Raw genomic sequence first — 24730 nt, forward strand, 5'->3', positions numbered from 1 at the left:
TACCTGTCAGCTTTATAAAGGAGGGAGTAGACTGTGTAAATGTGTGTGTAAATAGAGTGTCAGATCAGGACCCCAGGGAGCGGAGGTGGGGAGTGTGCATATGTGTGTGTGTGTGTGTGTGTGTGTGTGTGTGTGTGTCCGTGTGTGTGTGTGTGTGTGTGTGTGTGTGTGTGTGTGTGTCTGTGTGTGTGTATGCTCTTTTGTCCACTGACACATATGTGTGTGCATGTGAGTGTCACCATAATGATCATTTAACCCTCCTCAGCATTCCCCAGGGCTCCACGTTCCCCTTTCGACTTCATATTGCTCCAGGCCCCCCACCCTCCACAACCCCCCTCTCTCTCCCTCCCTCTCTCTCTCTCCCTATCTCTCTCTCTCTCTCTCTCTCTCTCTGCCTCCTCTGTCTGCTCCTCACGGCTGGGCACAGTTGGGGAGCAGCTCCTTATTCATTCATGAGAGAAGCACCGGATAAATAAAAAGGTTCATTACTGTGCTAAAGTGTTACTAATGACATGTACCTGCCACTGAGCACCTCCGAAAATCTAATGTGACACACTAGAATGGAAAATCTATTCTGCCGCACCAAGGCCTCCAATGGTGCTAGCACATACTCTATGGAAATTTCTCTCCGCTTGCCCTCCAATTGTGTCTCTCTAAAACCCAATATTTACAATCCCATAGCCATTATGTCCTACTACGCCCTCTGCGCCTGCTGTTGCGACCTCCATATTAGCTGAAAATTGGACTTTGCAAACTTAGCAGGGGAGAAGAGACTCTTCTCGTAGATGAGAGGGGGCAGCACCAGGGAGCTCAGCGTGAGGCCCGCAGTGCCTCTCAGCTCCCTGCTGCCCCAACCCTAAACTGACAACACCCACCAAATGACAAACAAAAATACACAAAAACCCCATTCAGTGCAGTCAAATTCAAAGCCTGTAATAGTCAAATGCTAATAGAAATGCTAATATACTAATAAAATGCAAAAATAAAATATTACCTGACTCATTAAAAGACACTGAAAATTAACTTTGTGTGCCGTTTCACTACGAGTTCTCTTTTTCCACTAAAATGCCACTTGATCACGTACCTGCTGCCGCCGGTTTATAGGCATTGAAAATAAGCACTTAAGAAATTAAGAATGCTTTTGCTATTGTTTGATTATAATAGAATATGAATGGAGGCACAGAGTTTACTTGAAGAGGAGTGGGGCTGGATGAAGATGCTCCTATAGCTCCCACAGTAACAGCACTTCATGTCTTTGATGGCACACTTCATTACCACTGCTGTTTAAAGTAATGTACAACTTCTATGAACTTTTTTTTTCATGATGTTATACTATTTGAATCAGATGCACATATGGTTCTCACTAACAGTAAAACTATAGGTAATTGTATTTTGTATATTATTATTATATATTATATTATTATAAAAGATTAAAGTCTCATTTTAAAATATATGTTACATTTTAATTTTAGTTACTTGTAAAGAATTGTCTGATGAAGGTCTAGCACTGAAATGATGCAAATAAATTATATATTGCATGATGTACAGTGTGGGGGATTTTTTAATAGTTACTAGTTATTACTAAAAATATGCTTTCAAAGTCGCTACTCTACCAAGTACTGGCACAGTAAGTGCCCTAATGCAAACCCATGATAATGTAGAGGCGTTTCATGTCAATTAAATAATTGGAATTCTTGATGTTACTGTGTTTTACACAGGTTAACCAGTCCCCAATGCAACACAGAGCTGTAGGATATGTTGGGGTGAAATGTGAGAAGATTTCCCCATCTGTGAGTCTGTTTTTTACACATGTGGACAGGTGTGTTCAAGTTCTCCCAGAATTGCCCCTTTCCTCTGGTCCAACTGGTGCTAACCCAAAATAACGTCACCATTTTCCTATACCATGTCTCCGAATCAAAATAAAGTATCACCTGAATTCACAGCGTTTCCAAACATCACTCAGCTTCTGCAGCTGTTCTGTCTTCTCATCTATCAAAGAATTTAGCCAGTCCTCTGGAGCTTTACAGAAGCGTGGGTGTCAGTCAGCTGTGGGTTTCTGTTGAAGCCAGCTGTGGTTGTTGTCCTCCCTCCTGAGAAAAGACTTGTTGCATCTTTAAGAGCTCAGTATCTAATTGAATCATGGCTTCCATCAGTGTCTCAGCAGAGTCTTAAATGACTGTTTGCTCGACATGTCTGCCCATTTCCACTGATTAATTCTTATGAAGCCAAACGAAATGTTCTGCCTTGTTTGTCACATTACATCCAAGCCCTGCAGTCTTCCCCCTATCAGGATGAATGTTTCTAGACTGGAAAAAAAAAAAACACTGAAGTGTAGAGAAGTCATATAAATAATAATATAATCGAGATTTATATTCGGAATTGCAGAGTGGTACATTTCCCTGCATTATTTAGTGTGGACATAATCTCTACATATCTGTGTGTAGATGTTGAATTATCTTTATTTAAAATTAGCTTTACAGTATAGCAGCATGTGCAGACAGAACAAAGGTATCTGTCCCACTGCGTTCGGCCAAGATTCACGTCACATCAAAATTCATCATTTCACACATTCGCGGCGGCAAAATTGTATGACAAATGAATGGATCTCAAGAACTCTTGACTCTGAACAGTAACACAAAACGCGAATCATTGAGATTCATGTTGAAAAGCAGTCGAAGATCTCCAGTGAGCTTTTCACAAGTCATAGGAAGGTCCCTATCTTGTGCAAATGTTTGCAAATACTCTTCGACACGTTCGCAGACTGGTGTCAAATCTATTCCTTTTAGTGTGTATATATGCAGCGAACATGTAACGTGTCCTCGGCTGCATCCCATTGGGTTAAAACTTTTCTGGTCAGTTTTGATTAGACTTGATGCAGAAAAAGGCAAAAAAAAAAACAAACAAAAAAAAAACAACCATGAACAGGAACGATGTAAGACATGAGCAGAACAGATTTAACATCACTGCACAAACCTGTCTGTGTTAATGTCGTACACTAATTAAATGTATTATTCAGATTATTTGACATTAGTGATGCGTGTTTCAGTGTCCAGCTGTCAAATACAACAACCTGACAGCAGCAGGAAATGAAAAGATCAAACCCCCTCTATCTTGATTTGATGTTTTCAAATACAACCCGCTAACCATGATTAAACTGTGTGTTCGCCACAACTAAGATGTGTTGTGTAGCATGTGTCTTACACTCAAAAGCATGTGTTAGAGCTATTGTGCTTACTGGGAGAACATAAATTCGAAGATCATTAGTCTTGTGATTGATCATTGTGTGGGTTAAATACTTAGCGGTGTTGTTATATCACAGGCCTTGTGACAGCCACTATAATTATGTCCCCCTCCCAATGCTTCCCAAGGGTCCTATAAACCACATTAGCCACTCTCGCCAGCCAGATCACTTAGACTTATTTGAGGGGCCTCCTTCTCCGATCATCACTCCTCCAAACCACCGAAGCATCTACACCCAGGATTTGACACAGCTGTAAATATTCAAATATGATGATTTCATTACGATGTGCCCTCCGCTGCATGAAATCTGAGCCTACTGGAGTTAGTATTTGCTTTTGCTTTAATTTTGGTGTATTTCAAACACAAGACAGACTTGTCATTTACGCCTTCAGGTTGTAAAACTCTAAAATTAAGGCTTGATTGAGCATACATTTGTTGCACTGTGTCTCTTTGAAAAGCCAGCTCAGTTCCTTATTCAGCAACCTGTTCAGTCGTTGATTGACTTTTCCCTCAGCACCCCTGCAGCAGATGAAGGAACAGAGCTTAAACCTGTTACTGTCAGCTTCTCACCTGGATCATAAGAACTCCTGCTCAGAGCATGCAAACCAATATCCTCCTATTCTTCGCTCAGCCGCCCAGGATTCATAGCAATAGCTTTTCACAAAGACCAGGGCAGAGCGTGCTCCGTGTTATCTTATTGAGTTACCTGTAGCTAAGCTTTGAGCGAGCACACACAATGGCAGGCAGTTAATGACAGCGCAGGGCCTAACCCCTTGTCCCCGGCCTTTCCCTGAGCCTCATTTCCGCACGGCGGCTGCCATTTCACAGCTGTTAGCCACAGACTCTCTTTGTCATGATTAAGGACAAATTAATAGATGCCTCCTGGTAATCAGCTTTCATTAGGGCTGTCAAACCGTCAGTGGCGTTCGCTCAGCGCACTGGACACGGGATGATCACCTCCCAGTTGAGAAACACTACAGCTGGCTGTGCGCGGCTGTGGTACTGCCTCTCAGCTGCTGTATTTGTGTGCTTGGTGTGGCTAAAGTGTGGGTAACCAGTGCATTAGCACGCTCCTTCGTGGCACAAGTGCTTGTAGTTGGTGCATTAACAGTGCTCCGTGTGGAGCTGCAAGATGGAGGTCATCGTGGGAATGACATAAAGAGTAGTCTTTCTGCTGGGTGTAATTGGCCCCAGCATGCTGAAAATGGACTGTGAAATGTAAGGGGGGGTCAAATAATTGATTTTCCCCCGAATGCAGAATCCAGGGCAGGGCTGTTTAGTGAGTAATTTACAAGAGCAGTTCAGCCCAGGCTGACTGGCATATCTGTTGAAAGTTCCCAGGGGCACAGGAAGAGATAACACACACCTGAGACCCTGGAGCAGATGGACAGCAGTCACTGTGCTACTCAGAGGGCAGAGAGGAATCACATCAACTTACTTGCACACACACACACCTCTGTATGCAGAGGGGATATAAGAGCACTTATACACATGCGCACACAGACACACACTCACACACACACACACGCGCACACACGCACACAGAGGATGATGGACACAGGCTATTGTATGTAGAAATAGACTCTCTCCTCTCACTCTGTCCATCTCTCTTTCTCTGTCTGTCCGTCTCTCTCCCTCTCTCTCTCTCTCTCTCTCTCTCTCTCTCTCTCTCTCTCCCTCTCTCCCTCTCTCTCTCTCTGCAGCATTTCTGGAATTGATTAAATAAACTCATCAGACTTCCAGCAAGTTTGGCATTGTGCGTGAGAGCTGAAGTCATTTCAGTATGTAGATTTCAGACTTAAACCCATAACCGTGTTGCGTGGTGCATGACCACCCCCACCTGCTGGAGAGAGAAGGCTGGGGTGTGCATGATGGGATAGGGACGTCTGTAAGACAGGATATAGCCTGGCCCTCTGTATGTTTAGTGATTTTTCTACACCACAGCCTAAGGGAATTAAGACAATAGCCTTATGTCAGATAGCATAATCTAGTGACAAAATGGCATTTTATTTGTTGTGCCAAAATTGGGCTCAAATACATGTGTAAGCTAATTGAGAAGAACCAGCTGCTTTAGCCATCTGCACGGGTAAAATTGGTTTCATCTTAGATTTAGAGAATTTCTTGTTAAGTAAAAAGATGAGTGACGATTGTCAAGATCCATGATCTCTATAATTTGAATTTATGGAAAACACAATGATTAGCTATTGTTGTGTTGCACCAGAGAGTCATTGCTGTCAAAGATGTAGATGAGTCACCTAGAGCTTGCATATTGTGCTCATCACAACAAGACATTTGTATGGTGCACAGTCAGTGCTCTTCAATTTTCTTAAGCATCTTGGTAAATTGCACCAAACAATTTTCAAGATCAATTCCAGCATCAAAAACAATGCACACAAATCCCATTTCTTCAACCCATATTGTGTTGGAGAGGGCCCCTGTGTTTGCATGAAGGTAATTACAGTGGGATTTGATGTTGTGGTGTGCCCAGAATTCTCCAGCTTTAGATCAGGCTCAGGGTGCTCCACCCCATTAATACTCCATATGGGGAACCCAGCTGTGATCAGAATTGGAAGAGCGGGAGGGGAAATCGATTTCATTTGCAGGATTATTGATGTAACCGAGATGCCGTTTGTATGAAACATAAAGTCTCATTTCAGAGGTTATGGATAAAACTGGATTGAGGGGCTGTCTGTTTGTTTTATTCAATGAAACATTACAGAAACAGAGAAGTCAATATACACACTGCTGTACAGTCCTCACCCGCATTGCACCACATTAAATCTTTGGAACTATTTGTTTTTTCTTTTCACATCTACCTGCCTATACAGACGCAAACTACTGCATACAACTTACAGAGCATGTGATAAAATGTGGTAAAATTTACAGCGGAGAAATAATTGGTGAAAAGAATAGCTTTTAAAAGGAGAACATGGAAAATTAACAAGATAAAAGTGATTTACTGCATTGCGGGAGGTTTTTTTAAAAAAAAAAAAGGGTTCAAAGCAACCCATAATGTTGGCAGCTAGAACTGACCTGGCATTCGGCCTTTTTCACCCTTTGCCAAGCTTCCCCCTCCACCTGTTCCCTACATTTTTTTTTTAGGAGGCTTTATAAGTCAGGCTGATGGGCTCACCCATATATTAAAAACAATATCAGACTTTCCCAGGGTTTGGATGGTCTAACAGCTGGATCTTTCAACTGAATCCATCTTTCTCTCCTTCTATTCCTCCTTCTCTGTGCCCAGTGGAGACCATTGTAGTTCCCACACGAATAGCAGCAGCAGTTGGAGTGATGGCAAGCCAGATGGGAATGTTTTTTTCTGGGTTCACTGCATTCCTCTGATGACAACAGCAGGGTCAACACAAGGTAAAATCCTCTATAAAATAGTTCTTCATACTTTTGATTGCGTTTTATAGATAGAGAAAGAAATTTTCCTTCTCATAACACAAAGATGGTTAATACATATAAAACTGCTGTAACATTACCACATGTGCTGTGCGCAAGTTATTGTACAGTTCATGTAAAGTTTTTTCCATCAAAGAGATTTTTAACAACTGGTCCTGGTCATCAAATTAAGGTGTTTGTGGGCAGACTTCATCCCCCGACTTACTGTCCTTGTTCAGAGCAGATGTTCGGGTTGTTCTGGTGTCAGTGATGGGCAGTGTAAAAGCAGGCTTACACATGTTCATGTCACCATATCATTACAACTGCGAGAGGAAGTTATGTCATCGGGCCAGCTGGCTCTAATATGAGCTGCAGCATTGTGTGAAAAATATAGAGCAGGGGTGGAGCCAAAACTCAAATTTGGCAAAGTTGCTTACAGTATTTCTTGCGTTGGGGTTCAGGGTTCAGACACCCGATAGGCGCCTACAACAGAGTCTAAGAAGTTCTCATAAGTATGTCATTAATTTTACACTGAATACACATTGCATGGACTCACGTGGTCTCCCCGTCTATCCTACCTGCGCAGTTTTGTTTTCAGTGACGATAATTATGGGTTTAACAGTTGCGAAATGGCCTTGTTGCAGATGATAAAGGAAATTGCAGAATTCCATCACAGAGCGTTTGTATTTTGACAGGGAGAAAGCTGAGCCAAGTGAAAAAAGAGAACATGCCATTTTTGTGCGGCATGTCTGTGAGGGGCCGGTGTTTTGATACGGGCCTGCGTGGAGTGAGAAGGGAAAGTGGGTCCCCGTCTGGGAGAAAGGGCTGAAGCTCTGTTACGGAGCTTAGGCCTCCATCTATCCTAATAAAAAACACTTAAGCCAAACAGCCCCCTCTTGCTCTCCCTGTGTCTGATCCTGGGAGCTACCTGCAGGCCCTCCACAGAGCACATTTAATAATGGTCTCCACCCCAAGCGATTGGGCAGTCGTATGGACTGCAGGCTGGTGTCTGCGCTTGGAGCAGCAGCACAGTATTCTGGGAAGGCTGAGTCTTGTCATAATGGCATGAAGGGTGTGGTGAGGGTCCCTGCAGTGAAATCTAACAGGGCTGTAGTCTTTTCAATAACAATATTTCTGGCTTTTTTCCAAACTTTGTTGAATTCAACCACGCTTTAACTGACACATTTTATGTTTATTTTTCCTCTCTTCGTTCTTTTTCACCCAGGCTTTTTCTTTGATGGTGTTTGTGGAAGCAGTTTGAAGTGGTTTTCCTTTGCCACCGTAATCCCTGTTTCTGTTCCACACAGACCCTGATGTGAATGAGCGGGAACGTAATGAAAGACTTGTGCTTTCGACGATGTTAAACCTGAATAAAAAGTGGCATTTTTTATTTGTTTTGCCTCGTGTTTGATTCTTGGTAATGCAGACAATCAACAGGGTAGAGGAGTTAAGTGCATTATAAATTACTGAGAGGGAGCCACCTCGCTCTTGGAGCTCATCCTGATGCTGCTGCTGCCACTTTGGGTTATGTGAGGAGTAAAGTACTTTAGCAGAGACCGTGGAGCTGCTCCACAGCACTCCTTTGCATATCAAATAAACAGCAGGGCATGATGGCGGTGCCAACCCAGACAGCTATGTTATATGTACACGGTGATGCATATATGTCTGTAAAGGTGCCACTGAAGTCTATTGAATATCTGCTGTGATACAGATCATGGTGACATAGTGTCTGAGGTTTGAAGTGGTTTGTATAGGGAGTGTATAGAGGGGACGTTTCAATTGGCGAGCTTTACCTTCAGCATGTGACACTTCTGATTTAAAGCAGCACAGGTGAATATGGTAATTAAAAAAAACCCATTCACAGGGAATATAATTAGAAATCTTACACACAAGAGATTTCATATTAACACTAACACTGTACCTGCTCATTTGTACTGGCTTCTTGTTTTTAAACTACATTGTACTGATAAAAAGATGCATTTGAATAGTGCGTGCTTTCATTTACAGTAATAAAAAAAAAAAAAAGGATCAGGATTTTCATGCTGAAATCCCATGTTTATAGTCCCCTTCTCTGTGTCCTCAATCCGTAAGGTGACGATCCATGACTCTTATTTTCATAACAAAACGTTCCAGGGTCCAGCAAACAAACTGTTGTATGGATGTACTATTGATTTCACATTCACACGTCCGGACTTAAAGGGACTATGGGATTGCCCATGAATCCCAAATCTGTGTGCTACTCACAGTCTGTCAAGTTGACATCCACTCTCTTCTGTAAACTGGCAAGATTATTCACTCAACAGGATCTCCCTCCCTTTCATCCTGCGAACTACAGGCCAATCCGGCCGCTGACAGCCAAGTGATAGCATACAGATGGAAATGAAGGCGAGCGGGGGAATGGTGCTGTTTGTCAAACACTAGAGAGAGCTTGTGGGTTCAGGGAGTAGACTGCTGCGCCAAACTAGGTCCTCTGACTCTGACTTCACTTACTGTGAGGTTTCAGCACCCGAAATCTTACACTTAACACAGTTGTCATACATTTTTAGATGTAGGCTGAACTTAAAACTCAGCACGATCTGATTACCACAAGATATATATGTTGCGCAGCCATCAGAGGAGACGGAAGAAGAAATCCCACTTTTCACCACAAGCTTGTTGCAAGACAGCACAAAGCCCTTATAGTTCTATTTGCTGCCATTAGACACAAAAACACGAGAAAGACTTCAGAGTAAGCAATGATAAAGTCTAATGTTACAGTGCCGGTGGTTTTTGGCCTACAGGGCCTGCTGATGTGTACACCAGAATTTATTTGCTCCCTCAAATGCCCTCCATTCGCTCTATTTTGAACAAGCTATTCTGAGCGAAGGAGGACAGGCATGGAGTAAAAAAGTCGGCTGAGGAGATGTCATTCATGTCAGTTATTTGTGGAAGTAAATTACATACAGCCACTACATTGATAACAATCATATAACAACTAAACTGGTCTCAAAAACTGATACAAGCAATATGTGCTGTGAAATGTATTTCCTTCTCCTTGGGCAACAGATAATATGCATTCTTCCCTGTAGTCCACCAAGCAATACAAAGAATGTATTCTGCCTGTTCAATCGCAACGTTGGCTTCTGCTTGGAGATGGCCATTGTGCTCTCTGGATCACAATTCACAGTCACCGGAATGAAACCAATTTGAGCTCCTTTCAAGATAATGCAAATAAATATCAGCCCTGATTTGCCTGTTTTTTTTTTCATAACTTTCCTCTCTTCACTCCCTTATCAGCACGCAGAGCATTTCTCTCTTTCTTAAGGGTCGAATGAAAGGTCTCTCTTTTCTTGAGAATCAAGGCAAAGGAGAAGCCTGGTCCAGGACTGATTCATGTCGCACACACTGGTGGGATGTTATGCATGGATAATTGATTGTCGAAGCAGCATGGCCACTGTTGGATCTTGATGGTGCTGCCGAAATGTCACCTTACTGATGTTACAGCGGCGCCGATATTAAAAAGGCTGGTCTCAAAGGCTCCCATCCGAGCACACTCCTCTCCCACTGCGTCTGGGAGAGACAGCACTGTTTGTCAGGCTTCTATTTCAGAGAGACAGATCTTGCATTCGCAACCTTATCTGCACAGGACAGTGCACCCTCTTCCAGAAGTGCATTGAACATTTCCAATCATAGGAGTATATCACTCTGCTTTTAAAGTGGAAATCAAAAGTGTGGGAATAGTGAGGTAAAAAAAAAAAACAGACATAATTGAGATTGCATAGGATTTATTTATAGGTAGTTTGTCTCCTCCAAAACCCGGAAAAATTACACTCCAAGCTGCAAATATCCCCTTCGACAACAATAAAGAAACCATCATTTTCGTGGGAATGTTTTCATACCAATTCGAAGAAGTTTTAAAGGAAAATTGTTTGGAAACGTCTCAGACATTAAGTCAGATAATGCAGTATGCATTTGTATAAAAAGTAAGGGATTAAGTGAGTGGAATCCGGTTAATTTCAGAGTTAGGATAGTGAACCAAAAGCTGAGCAGGGACTGGTAAACTGTGTTAATCTATAAAGGCTTATGCAGGTAAAAATAGACTACACCTGCATGCCTTTTTACCTCCATAATACTTTGCAGAGGGAGACTATTGAGCATCCGTTTCCATTACCAAGGAAGGGAAAAAGGATATTTTACCATCAGTTTTCAGAGTTGCTTTGGTACATTGTTCAAAGAATGAAGCATACAGCCGCCATCATTTCAGAGGCCTGAGCGGGAAAAACCTGAGCAGAATTAGAATTTTTTGCCTCATTTGTTGCACCATGAATTTTGCTGAGTTGCAAATACATGAAGTAAAAACACAACGTATGATAAGCTCATAAAACAAGAAGTAATTTTTTTTTTTTTTTTCAAAAAATTGCAACTATGTTTCTCTTTTACACTAGAAATATAAGTTCCTGAACAATAATAGCTTACATTTGGGAAATAATATTACAACATTTCTTTTTCATTCTGGATTCCCATTGTGTATCTGCTTTTTAAAGGATAGCCCTTTCCTTTTTCTGCCACTCTGCCATACTGAAGCCATTCAGAAGTCAGGGCTTCCCCCATAATCAAGTGTGAATGAACATGTAAACTTAGCCAAGTATTAACAGAACTTGGCCTTTCTTCTAGACACAGCAGTTCATGCTGCTGTGTGAATCCTGGTTGGCGTGACAGAGGTAAAAGGCAAACAGCTTTTGAGGAGTGAGGAGGACCCAAAACAGACAGGCGGGAACGGACCTTACTGTTGGGCAAAGGGCTGCAGCTGAAAAGGGAGAAGGGAGCATTAATAGCCACCATATGTCTGCATATTCTGGGGGTCTCCAGCGCAAATTTCATTACCCGACGCACAAAATGGAGCATCTAAAAGACGTGTGTAACGTGGCCTGAGACAGCTACCGTGTGAAAAGCGGGCCGTTATGTGTGAGAGCCATGGTCTGATCTGTCACGCTGTGGTTTTTAAGGAAAAACGGGGGTAGCAGCTGTTTGGTTCACCTGTCCTGTCCTGTACACGGCTCTCCATCAAACCAGAGGCTACTGTCCTCGCAGGCCTGCGCCCACAGACATGTTCCTCCACAGTAATCTCAGATGTAACACTCCTATCTAACGTGACAACATTTACAAGACCACAGCCCCTCTGTTTATCAGACTTGTACAATTATATGGTGTTCCAATTGTGTGAGCGCACCGGTTACAGTGAGAGAGATATCCATAAACATAGTATACAGCCTTTAGCCTGCCTGCGCTCTGTATCAAACCATGTTTTCACACTGGACAGTGAGTGGGATAAATCAACACAGAAAGACACTGCACTACCCTTGTTGTGGACCATCAGGTTGCTGTGTAGGCTAAACTACATGATCATGGGTTTATTGATGGCAATTTTCAAGCGCCCACTAGTCAAGAGTTGGAAATTTTGTCTGAGTTCACTGTGGGAAAGTCTTTAGTGAAAAATATGCACAGCGCGAGTATGTGGTTGAATTAAATTTAACTGTTTGCACATATGTTCCCTTGTTTAAGGGGGGAAAGTTACTACAGCACTGCTTAAGCCATGGATTATCTGTCTGCGTCCTCTGCCTCTTTAGCATCAACATGAATTCACCCACTCAGAGTCTATCACACATCCACAGAGCTCCCTGAGAGAGAGCGGACCTTAGGGAAGCCCAAGCAGGGGGGGACCTCGACAGAGCCGAGCGGAGCTGAGCAGGGTTGCTGTTGAGCCCATGGGCATGGCCCTCTCACTCTCTGGCAACCACTTTGTTAGGCACACAACACTAATCCTCCTTGTGTCTTTATTGCCCTCTGTGTAGAGGAGCAGGCCGGGGCTGGGGCTGTATGAGGGGGGTGGGGGGGTGGGGTGGGGAGGGGAGCACCGCTGCAGGGCCAGTATCATCAGCATTCCTGTTTGAAGATAGGCCACGCTGTACAGCATTAAGGCATCTAATAGACGCAAGCTGAGAGCAAAACAAACTGATACTCACTGAGACAGAGAGGGAGAATAAAGAAAAAGGAGAGTCACTTTTGCCCCCCCTCCCTTCCCTCCCCGTAAAATAATATGGGTAGGGGCATAATTTGAGGATAGGCAGATTATTGCAACCAGAAATGACTGTGAGGCAATTCTGGTTCATGTTGTTACACATACTCAATAATCTAAACAACACATTAATGTGCTGCCTTAATTTGTAATACTGCCTCTGTGGTTGAAAACAATTTGTCATGCGTTGGATTTGTAGGAATCTCATTTTGGATAAAGCATTTAAAACAAATTGTTTAATGAATGCTGGGACATACATCCAAACGTATCTTTGTTCAGTTTATCTGTTTGGTTGGCAATACATGCTATACATCTGAAAACTTGTGATTCCAGAAAAGAGATCTGATTGCCTTTTTGCTGCAGCCTTTACAAAGTCAACTTTTGTGTTATTTTCTTTTCATTATTTGCAGAGATTGTTGTTGAAAATGTCTTCAGACAGTTGGCCTTGCTTTTGAACTACCCTGCACAAAGTTGAACTCACTCAGCTGGCGCCATCTTGTGTCTGTGCGTGGCTGCTGGCTGCTGGCTGCCGACACAGGTGCATAAAATTCAATGTCACCTTTTCTCCCCAGACCTCCTCACTGTCCCCCAGCTGTCACCTGAGCGCTTGGCAGCATAAGGTAATAGCATCAAGATGCAATCAAGATTATATGCTTGTCACTCATCCCATGCACTCAGTGGCTTACAATGTGTGAAGCAGACACAAGATAAAGCCTGTGCACAGATGGGAAGATAAAATGCTCCTAAATATTCATCAGTTCTCTGACTTCAGCAATGCAAGCCCTGAACGCTGCCATTAGATGACTGGGAAGAGTAACCGGTGAGCACAAGGGTTGGACAAAATAAGTTGGAATGTAGAAATGCAAAGAATAAATAGAAAGAAAAAAACATCTGAAAATTTTAATCTCTCCCTGTAGAAGCAAATTTTCTGTAACCACTTTGAATATTGTGGCACTCTTCCTTACTGGGGATCTGAAACAGGGTTTGCAGCTGTATATCTCAACTGAACAGAGCCTCTGCTTGTAAGCTACATCCATATTGGCAGTTTATTTCCATGTTTACACCGTTTCATATTCTTTGCAATAGTAACAGGATTACTTTGTGACAAACGGTAATTTGTGGAATTCCCTCATTTCAGTTTGAGGATTTTCTTTTTCCTCTGTCCCCGTCTTATAAAAAAAATAAAAAAAAATGTTTCTGTATTCTCATCTCCCCGGAGGTTTGATTCCAGAAACCCTTCAGGTTTTCGAGCAGACCTCTGTGAACGGCCAGATAAAGCAGAGCAAGGCCTGGTGATGCAGGCAAGAGGGACCACAAGAGAAATAATAATACGCAAAGGAATCCACTGATGAGCACCCTTTTACTCCACAGGCCAATCTCACATTCACCAAGTAGTAGAACATGCACTTATACACACACATAATGATCATTTGTTGCCATGCCACATTTAGGGGTAATACCAGTTTGCAATTTCTTTCAAATTTCCTGAAATCTACGCATAAAGCTAATGCTGTAGTGTAGTGTAGTGTTTTAGACTTTTAAAAAGATAAGTTTGGCATTATTCTAGATGTTTTTTCTATTGTCAGCAAATCCCATAAAAAGATCAACTAAATGTGTTTGTTAGTTTCTCAATACTTTCCAACCTCCCTACCCTGTCAGTGGTTCTCAGCCTGTTGTTTCCTGTACTGAAGATATAAAACGGATCACAAATATATAGGGATTTTTTTTTTTGTTTTTCTAAAGAAATTTCCTAAAGCAGTGATGCACTATAGATTTGAGCAAATGTTACTTAAACAGAAGTAAATGGTGTATTTGTTGGGGACTATTTTCAGCTGTGGATTAATATGCACTAGTGAGCATTTATGGCAGAAGGACAGTGTGTATGGGACTACCTTAAAAATAAACTACAGTGCCCACGTTCGTCATAAGGAAGGAACATTTCGCCCTGTGCAAGTGAGGCTCATAATGTATGTTGAAAACAGTGGAGGTCTACAACAAATGGGAATCAATAAAAAGGCTTTGGCTAGCCAGCCACGATTTCTCAGTAAGATCAATTTATTGAGCGTTTTTAAGGATTTGTTGACAAAAAAAAAAAAAAAAATACAGGAATAACCACCATCTCCTTGAATGTGTTTTTATTGTTTTTAGGAAACTGTTTTCATTCATTTTGAATTGTATAAAAATCTTACTGTAAAGACTTCAAACTTGCTCGCGATAAGATGAAACCCCCTGCAAACCGTTAGATAATTTTATTTGTCAGTTGTTGGTTAGACCTTTTGTGTTCAGTGTCTCAGACAGTAATTGTCTTCCTTACATTTGTGTCACAAGTCACTTTGAAACATGTCCTCAGTGTGATCATGCACTTTATGATTACATTGTGAAAGAAATTAGTAAATTAATATAAGTGAATTAATGTATGGAAATTAGCCTGAGTGCCACCGCGGGTCTGGTTCAGTTGATCCCCAGCTGCATATGTTGGTAATCACCGCTGCCTCTTGGATTCACTCACAGGCACGCAATAAACAACCTGCTGCCAGCACCCCCTACGCTTTTGTCTAATCTGCCGTTTCACTGGGCTCTAGTTTGACGCACAAATATGAAAGTGAATCTCAGCAGCAGAATGCACAGAGGCACATTAACTAGGATAGGTGCCTGCACACTAAAGCCCCACACATTAAGTCTCGGATTTACACTGGGATATGATTCCCTAACTGTCTTAAGAGTTTGCTGCAGAAGTTTGCTGCAGAACTCGGTGACCTCAGTGACCTGCTGCCTGGTATTGTTTTTAAAAACCTCATTCATTACATGTCTGAATTAACCTTGAATCATTCCGATGATAAGACTGTGATTAAGTAACAGGGTTCATGGATTTGTTAAAAAAAAAAAAAAAAAAAAATCATATTGTTTACAGAATGTTAAAGTTACATTTAACCTTTGGATTCAGTTAACGTTTGTGTTCACTGTAGACTTCTTTTTCAAGCTTCCTTTGACATCCTTTGCTGAATCTTGGGTTAATGCTACCACCTACTGGAATAAAGAATGCACTGCTAACAGCTGAACTATCACTGTAAAATCATTTCTGGAGTATACCACACAGTAATGGTAATTTTATTGCCACATTAGTATGTGTTTAATAGCACCAGAAGCAGTTCTTTTTTTTAGACTGCAAACTAGTTGCTATACTACACGCAGGTTTCTTTTTTTCAGTGTGCACATACATTTTTTTGACTGTATGAGATCCAGCATTTACCACTGATGTTCCTTGCTTAGGGCCTAAAGATGAACATTGTAAATAGTACTTAGTGGAAAAGTAGCTAATGCACACTGTCATGGAAACAGCCCTTTAACACATTTACTTTTTTGAATTTGCAGGTGTTGTTTGTCAGTCTGGGTGCTGTATTTGTGACTTTGAGTAAATATGGTTTCCAACCTGAGATAAAATCACAGGTATGACAAGATGATTAACAGGATATGAAAGCAGGACAAATATATCTCTGCAACACAAAGTCAGAATTTCCTCTAATCTTTTCCTTTTTTTTCTCGTGAATTATTAAATAATTTTAACAATGTAAGCCACTAAGGTTTATTCCAGTAATTGAATCAGAGAGGGAAAATGTCTTCGTTCATAGCTCATAGACTGTGACAAGAGGCTGTAATAGACATAGCTTTGTCTTAAGGGGTCACAAGCCATAAAGGTTAAAAGTCGTGGCCATACATTTTTCTACAAATTTATTGAAAATGATCATTTTGAATAAGCAAAGGTATTTGTAAACACGCCACATACTTCTTACTATGAGCTAATGGACAATTTAAAACAAAATCAACAAATTCATGTATTGGATAATGATATTGCTGTCACAGTACAGAGGCAAAGCAGTTAATTTACCAATTTGTAATTTAGCCTCCAGTATTATTTCTATAAAGACGGCAGATGTATTGCATCCGCTCTTTGTACTCAGTTAGTGTAAGTGTAGTTTCTTTGTGTTTGTTGTGTTCTCTGTGCATTTTAGTTTTGACACTTTCAATAAGAGATCGTACTTGAGGTGTGTTGCTATGGGTGTACATGGGTAGAGTAGAATGGCCAACTCTCTTTGAAAGGGGGATGTAGGGGCCAACCTGGCAACCCTGCTTCTGTCAAAATCTCATTGCAGAGTATTCCAGTTCCTGCTGGGAGTTGCACACTGGAGTTAGCGTCTTTGCACCTGCTAGAAACAGAACTGCAAGCTAACCATGGCAGGAAAGAGGGCATTAGTAATCCTGTCTAAAGGTGCAGAGGAGATGGAAACTGTTATTCCTGTGGACATCATGCGCAGAGCTGGGGTTTGTAACTCGTCTGCAGACTTTATATGGCAATGCTGTGTGTGTGTTAGCAGTCAGCTAGCTAATGGTGGCACAGAACAACACAACTTAGCCAGCTGGCTTTGGTTAAATTTAGCCAGCCCTTCAGTCCGGCCAAAACGCTGTCATGCACATTGTAATGTATTATTGGTGTCAACAGCTTTCACTGTGGAAACGATAAGCGTCATTTGCAAAGGGGATAGCGTTAACATGAATCAGCTTGCTAACTGTTGAACTAACAGGAGGAATAGTTACTATTCAGCCATTTACAGTTTTTATCTTTTGTTAGAATTTTATAACCTGTTTGGGTTACTGTTGACGCACTCACAACCTTTAAAGTGAATGCAGACAGGGGCCAAGTTAAATGTCAAAGTCCAACGCCATTGCAACTCTCCGCCATTTGATATCTATCAAAATAAAAGTCTCCGTCAGCCATATGCAGACAGGGTGCAATGTCTTGCAATTATGCTAATTCTGTGCTTTTTTTCCCCCCACTACCCACCCAAACCTGTAGATTGCAGTGACGGTTGCAGGACTGACGGGCAAAGAGCCAGTCCAGTGCAGCAGAAACGTCGTCATCTGTCCTGATGCCAGCCTGGAGGATGCCAGCAAACAGGTTAGGTTCAGTAGCTACAGTTGTATGCAAAAGAAAATAAATATTTTGTTTATGTTTGTCTTCAAATGTTACTTTTTATTTCATGGATTTAAAAAAATAGATAAAAATCAATAGTCAAAGTTGCATATATATATATATATATATATATATCACGTATGTATAATATGGGGGTGGGGTGGGGTGGAAGTACTTGGCTTTGAGGTTGTGTGGCAGCTAGTAGGACAGGAAACATTGCACAGACAGGTTTAGAAATGAATTCTACTAAATATCAGCAAATTCTGAATCCAAATGTCCTGCAGTCAGTCAAGACACTGAAGCTGCAAAGAGGCTGGTTTCTACAACAGGACAATGATCTAAAGTCAAAATCCACCATGAACACCATGAACTGCTTCAAGAAACACAAGCTCAGGAGTGGCCCTCAGAGTTGCCTGACCTGAAAATTACTGAAAATCTGTGGGTAGATCTTAAACATGCTGTTAGTGCAAGACAAGCTAAAAATATCTCAGCTCTGCAGGAAGCGTGGGTGAAAATTCATAAATCAAGAATAGAAAGACTCTTAGCTGGCTACAACAAGCATTTGCAAGCTGTGATATCTGCCAAAGAGGGGGAGTACTAAGTACTGACTTAGCAGGGTGGCCAAACTTGTGCACGTCACAATTACTGTTTTTTTTTTTTTTTTTTTTTTTGCTGGTTTCTAAGTTCATGTAATAAGAAGTAAGATGGCATTAGCATTTAAAGGAAGGCTAATTTAGTTAAGGCTAAGTCTTTTTCTTTGCTGCTTGTTGTATTTACCAATTCTCACTGCAAAAATCAACAAAATGTAATTTTCCCAGGAGTTCCTAATGTTTTGCACACAACTGCACCTTCTAACACTGTCATTAAAGCCAGACGTAAGATTTCAGAGCCACATGACGTATTATTTATTACTATTTGTTTTTTGTATTGTATGTATATGTTCAGTTTGATAAGCTCCATCAGGCAGATAGATGATGTCTGGTGTTATGCAATGTTAAACCTTGTCGGTCTCCATCTATTATGGTCTGTTTCCCAGGGTCCTTATGATGTGGTGCTTCTGCCAGGAGGTATGCCAGGAGCCCAGAACCTAGCAGAGGTGAGAAATACTCAGACAAACTGCATCTAAATGGATCAGTCTTTCCATGTTTTGATCTTCTAGGGTTCCAGTCACATGGTCTAGCCCCATGGTTCTCAAACTTTTTCTGTCACAGTGCCCCCTTTCAGAGGTAGAAAAGCAACACAGTGTAATCGAAACAATAATCAGCAGATTAATCGATAATGAAAATAATTGTTAGTGGATTGAATATGTTTCTAGCTTCTCAAATATGAGGATTTTTAACATATAATGGTAAATGAAATATTTTTTGTTTTATACTCTTAGTTAAATAAAACACATGTTAAATGTTCATTAATATAGGACTGCCTCTGGCCCCTCTGCGAAGATGAGTGAGTGTAGAAATTGGATGAATGGGGAGAAGAATGAACCAAGTAGAGATGATATTTTATGTGCTGTGTTTTTTTAGTATCATTAATTATATTTGCATCTTTTAAAAAAAAAAAAAAAACCCCAAAAAAACATTTTGGGTGTTGGAATTGAGAGTACACGAAAGTGTCCACTTATGAAATATTCTCTATTATTTTCACATCCTTCTGTACTACATGGATGACATAAAGGACTCTTTTATAAGTAAAACTTATTTAATATTCTAAGACCATGTTTAGTTTAGATATTATTGTTAGTGTTTGTGTTTAATACATCTGTGGTTGGAAACAGTGATTGCCAGGTTGTTTCCATGATTATAGCGTAGTCGGCACACTGTGCAATCACATGGCCTGCAGATGGCTCACGGTGCATCTGGTTTTTGTGCTCTCTTGCAGTCTCCTGCTGTGAAAGAGGTGCTGAAAGATCAAGATGGCAGAAAAGGCCTGATTGCAGCCATCTGTGCAGGTACATTTTGAGAAAACAAACCAAAGTCATAATTCTACAGGAGCAGCATCTGATAGTGATGCATTTCTATCGGTTAAAGTTTAAACATGACATGACCTCATTTTTGACCACCATGTTGTGCTTTTATTCAAGTACATGTGAATTACACAACCTACACAATGCTGTTAATTCTGGAGCTTTCTGTGTAAAATAGTATTGTCATAAGTAATTGAGCAATAAATACTGCTGATGTTTTCCATATAAATCAAACCAGTTTGACAAATTATTGATATAAACTACCGTGTGACCCGTAAACATTTTTACCTAGAAACAACGCTAAAGGTGTGATATTTTGGTTTTGAACATATCAAGCGACTGTTGTGCCAGTAAATGGGATTTGGATTTCCTCGCAACTGGAATTAAAGATCTTGGACAGAAAAAAGGTGCAGTGGTTCAATGCACATGGCACTGAATCTGGAGGATTTTCTGGTATTTTAGTAACTGGATGTGCCCTTAAAACCACACACCTTAACCACATATTGAAAAATACACACCGTTAACAAACAATGTGCTTCATTAATTTATGGCCATTTGTGACCCGCTTTTGGCATTTGAGATGAAAGGGTGAGGGTTTGATTAATAACTGTCCCTGAGTGAACCCATGAGCACTGACATTTTATTTGACAGCCTCTGTATGCAGAGAAAGGACATTGGAAGGGCATTTTGAATAGGACAGGGGACCAATGCGGCAAAGTGGATTGAAGGGTGTCCTAGAAAATTACTGAAATCCTCACAGGAATATACAGTTTAATGAACCTGCCAGCAAGAGGGCCAGTGGCAAGACTTATTATTCTTCTGTAACATGAAAATTGTTATCATGACATATGAAAAAGGTCTGTTCTAAAAGGGCTTGATTGAAAACCACATTAATAATAAGTGTAAAATTTGCAGGTTAAGTTAACCATTGTGTAGTTCTCTTTTTGTGGTAATATTTGTTACATGCATGTAAGGTCATGTACACAAAATACAAATACATCATTTTCAAGATTGATCAGATGATAGAAAGATGGGTATCATCATCATCCTTCTCTCCATGTGTGCCCTGCTGTCTGTCTCTGGTTCTCTCTCTCTCTCTCTGCCAGACTGGCGTCCTTTGGGTGGGGACTTGCTGTAACAAGAGTAGCTTGGCTTTAACTGGCAGACTGCTGTTCTGCCAGGGGAAAGTGTAATCTTTAGACTGTATGGGAAGACAGCCAAGGAGCATAATCAATACCTTTCTATTTATTAACAGTTTTTGGAGGAGCTCACTGCAGTGCTAGGACGCTGCCAAAGTTAATGCAGCAGCAGTCAATGCCTTGAGCCTCTCCTTTTTTCTCTCTTTCCAATGTGGTGCAGAGGAGAGAGGCTGAAACTGTATACTGCATGTGTATATTTTTAGAAACAATGGTATAGTTGAGGACACCTTTAGGACATAGTGTTGTCATCAAATATTCTGTATTGATATAATTCATTTACAATACTAATTGCAGTCAATAAAGTCAAATTCATCAGTATTTTACCTTTGACTCCTGCAACCTTTGTTTAAACTGCATAAAGATGAAAACTTGGACTAACAAGCAACAGAACATGTTCTGAAGTGTCACTTTATAAGAGGAAGCTGTTAAATGAACCTTACGCAGCTTTGCTCTCCTGCAGGTCCTACTGCTCTTCTGGCACATGGCATCGGCTACGGCAGCACAGTCACTACACATCCAGCCATGAAGGAGAAGATGATGACTGGAGGTAATAGGAACATATGTTGAAATGTAGTGCTAGTGGCTTTAACTTTAATTCAAAACTGAAGGAATTGTAATTTTTTGTAAAGGGCAGTAGATGGTGCTGTACTAGCTCTATCTTTCCTATAGAAAATCATGCCACTATGCAGTAGAGGAGAGCGCACCACTCAGAGGTGAAAGCGGATGCAGGAATTTGACAGAACATACTAGAACTGGGTCAGCTGAAATAGTGATAGATTATCTATGTGGTAGTGCTTATAGTACCCTGTGGTGTCTAACATGTTTGGCTTTCAGCCTGTGGCTTGTAGCTCTCATGTTGTGATTATCCTTATGGTATTGCTCTTTGTGTTTTTTTTTTTTTTAGATCACTATAAATATTCAGAGGCTCGAGTACAGAAGGATGGACATTACATCACCAGCCGTGGGCCAGGAACCAGTTTCGAATTTGCCCTGACAATTGTAGAGGAACTTATGGGGGCTGAGGTTGCAGCTCAAGTCAAGGCTCCTCTTGTTATTAAAGACTGAATGTAGCTGTGTTCAGTTACATCCTGCAAGCAGCACTGCCTGTCATACAAGCCTGGCATTACTGAAACGGCTTCTCCAATGTAGCTGGCACAAGTAGTCAAAGTTGCTAGTGACAAATCGCTCTCCCAAGGGGACATAAAGATGTTTCTGTGTCCTCCCCTAGTCTTTCTCAGTTAGCAATGAAAGGCACCATGTGTTATTTAACACTGAAATACAACTAGATAGTCACTGCACAGGACTTCCAAATGAGATTAAATAGATTTTGTTTCATTGTAGTTCTCCCACATGCTTACTCATTATTCTGATTGCCTTTATTGTTTCACTTGTCATTAAAACATTAATGTGACGAATCTCTGTTTGTCTTTCTATACTGTATATTTATACTGGAGGTCACTGTGACTTGTTTTCACATGCCTGCAGTGGTTGTTGACGCCTAAATATAGGCTGCATAATGTAATGTATTGTGAGCGCTACTTAGAACGCGGGAAGCAGAATCCGAATAGATTGGCAGGTGAGCTGGCCAATGAGAAGCCTCGACATGGCTGCAGTTGTATTCCAACTGACCAATAGCGGCTCGCCCGCAGCCAGGAGGGCGGGGTTATCATGCAGCGCGTGGTAGTTGTGTCAGAGCAACAAAATCCAGAGGGTCTTCACAGTCAAAAAGGAAGAGACGGATTTCGACAAAGGTAAGAGACTGGAAGTGTTGTGTGGGCTATTTACACTTTTATCAACGACAGTGTTCCTCCGAAATTGGTTCAATAGCGTTTAGATATTCTCATGTTCGCTGTTTAATGTTGGCAAAGCAGTTTACGCAACGTTAATCACGGTAACTAGCTACTAACGATATCGAAATTGACAAGACATTTTAACGTTACCGTCTGTTACTAACACGACAGCAACAAGGACAAGTGTTAGTTGCATCATTTTAAGAGTGGGTGTTTGAACCTAGCAATCATTTTTGTTAAGCCGTGATTAACCTGCTAAGTGTGCTGAGTGGTGAGCCTCAAGTTCGCTGCAATTCATGGAATAATAGATTGACATCAGCGTCTCAAATTGACCGGGCAGAGTTATAACATTAGCCCGAGATAACGCTCACTACCATGTTCACAATTCAAAGATGCTCTCAGACTGAGCACACAAGAAACACAGTGAAATCAGGCTAAAGCCGTATCTTATCACTGAGAGATCGTTCTGCAGATGTGACCCGACATGGAGACGTCAGTCCCAGAAGCTCCCCATCCTCAGCAGCAGCAGCCGCAGTCAGATTGTGCTGCATACACTGACTGTAGCTAATACAGTGCGGCAGAGGCCAGGTTAACTCCTCCATCAGCCCAAGACATCTCCTCCGTGACAGCAAGAAAAAGCGCTGTCAAACACGTGCAACTGACAATATGATAACCTAAAAATCTTTATAGCAAACAAACATGACAAGAGGGAATATCTTAATGTCGAGGTTAAGGTCACGATATCGATAATGGCTGTCTTTAGAATGACTTATTTTTTATAAAGACATGCACTTTATGTCTTATTAATTTAAGAAGGTACCTGTGTGGAGCCTGTCTGCCTGCAGCAGCAGCATTTTGCAACATGAATTGGCTTCACCATAGTGCTGTCCTCATTGACACCACGAGGCCTGTCAAGATTATGCTCATCATTTTCATTTGAGTCCTTAAAACAGGAAGAACTGGAGGTGTTATCGTCACCTCTTTCACTTTGCATAGACAGGAAATAAAGTGCAAGTTCTTTTCTGGCAGGCTGCATTTTTCTCAATTGCTGGGAAACCGCCTCTTAGTCATTCTTAGCAAAGCATGCGGTACCACAGCAAGTCAGGGGTCATCCAGATTCTGTAGGAGGGCAACTCAAGTGGATTTTTCATCCACCATTGTACAACCAAACAAAAGTGAGCCAAAAAAAGACTGCGAGACTATGTTCCCATTGCAATGCATCAACAGGGCATTGTTTACTGTTAAAATCACATCACATCAAGATCCAAATCATCACAATCATGAGTGTGCACCTGTGCATGGCTATTACCTCTGGGTACACCATGATAAGGTTCAGGCTAGTTGTTTGCCCTATGAAAGTCTTCAACATTTTAGATGGGGCCATGTCTGTCATGTTGAGGCAACATCACTACATTGTGTGCCTGAGCCAATATGTTTTATTTGTGTGTTTCAACATTCAGAACTAATCTTTGCCATTCCCTGGAAGACGAACATCAGTGCTCACACAGTGTCTCGATGACAGTTGTATAGCATAGTCTCATTAATGCTATGTTTTTCAGTTGGATATTTCTGGAACGTTAACATTTTGCGCTGTTGCACATAACATGTTAGAATTATTCTGCTTGAGCAGCTGTACAGTAAAGAGCTTGAGGCTTGACTCCCTATTTCTGGATGGGGCAGAAGAGGGAGGGGTAGGGGGAGGGTGAGGCTGAAGTCACTGTGACTGAGTCATTGGTTTAGCTAATGATGCAATTAGAGTGCTGCACTTTGCATCTCCTGATTAGATCCCCTACTCACACTGGCCTGCAGACAGTGAAGACTGAATTTACTTGCCTGACTTGCTTCAGCAGATACATTTCACAAGGTAATAGAAAGTTTGCAAGCAATTTGGATTACATGAAACATCAGTATTTTTATTTGTTTCATCAGTAATAAATGAATAGATTTTTCAATCTCTGGCACTTCACCCAATGTGGGATTTAAATTGTAGGTCTTGCCGATGATACAATTTGGGACAACTATAGGCCACAGATTCCTAGCCTTAAGTTTTGAATAGAATAGACATTTTACATCATATCAGACTGTGTGTGCATCAGTGTAATGCAATGACAGATTATATGTTTTAAACTG

At 41.3% G+C, this 24730-nt stretch overlaps 2 protein-coding genes across 2 annotated transcripts in view; both read left to right on the forward strand.

The window, feature by feature from the left end:
* The first annotated feature begins 16819 nt into the window (after positions 1-16819).
* park7 (parkinson protein 7) lies at positions 16820-22221 on the forward strand. Its single transcript, XM_056363753.1, has 6 exons — positions 16820-16999; positions 17532-17633; positions 18685-18744; positions 19527-19596; positions 21271-21357; positions 21715-22221. Exons 1-6 carry the CDS (start codon positions 16910-16912, stop codon positions 21873-21875), a joined length of 570 nt encoding a protein of 189 aa, XP_056219728.1. The 5' UTR covers positions 16820-16909; the 3' UTR covers positions 21876-22221.
* Positions 22222-22464: 243 nt separating this feature from the next.
* The window catches only part of kcnab2a (potassium voltage-gated channel subfamily A regulatory beta subunit 2a), an 87221-nt gene continuing 84955 nt past the window's right edge, over positions 22465-24730 (forward strand). The window contains exon 1 of the mRNA XM_056363723.1: positions 22465-22561. The gene's annotated coding sequence lies outside the window, so the exon portion shown is untranslated. The remainder of the gene's footprint in view (positions 22562-24730) is intronic.

Source organism: Seriola aureovittata, chromosome 2, assembly GCF_021018895.1.
Source record: "Seriola aureovittata isolate HTS-2021-v1 ecotype China chromosome 2, ASM2101889v1, whole genome shotgun sequence".
In the NCBI taxonomy this organism is placed as follows: domain Eukaryota; kingdom Metazoa; phylum Chordata; class Actinopteri; order Carangiformes; family Carangidae; genus Seriola; species Seriola aureovittata.

What these genes read in the sequence shown, in the direction of transcription:
- park7 (XM_056363753.1), top strand. Translation starts at nt 16,910, where the DNA reads ATGGCAGGAAAGAGGGCATTAGTAATCCTGTCTAAAGGTGCAGAGGAG. An exon ending in GATTGCAGCCATCTGTGCAG is followed by an intron (nt 19,597 to 21,270) that starts GTACATTTTGAG and finishes GCTCTCCTGCAG; the next exon opens with GTCCTACTGCTCTTCTGGCA. An exon ending in GGAGAAGATGATGACTGGAG is followed by an intron (nt 21,358 to 21,714) that starts GTAATAGGAACA and finishes TTTTTTTTTTAG; the next exon opens with ATCACTATAAATATTCAGAG.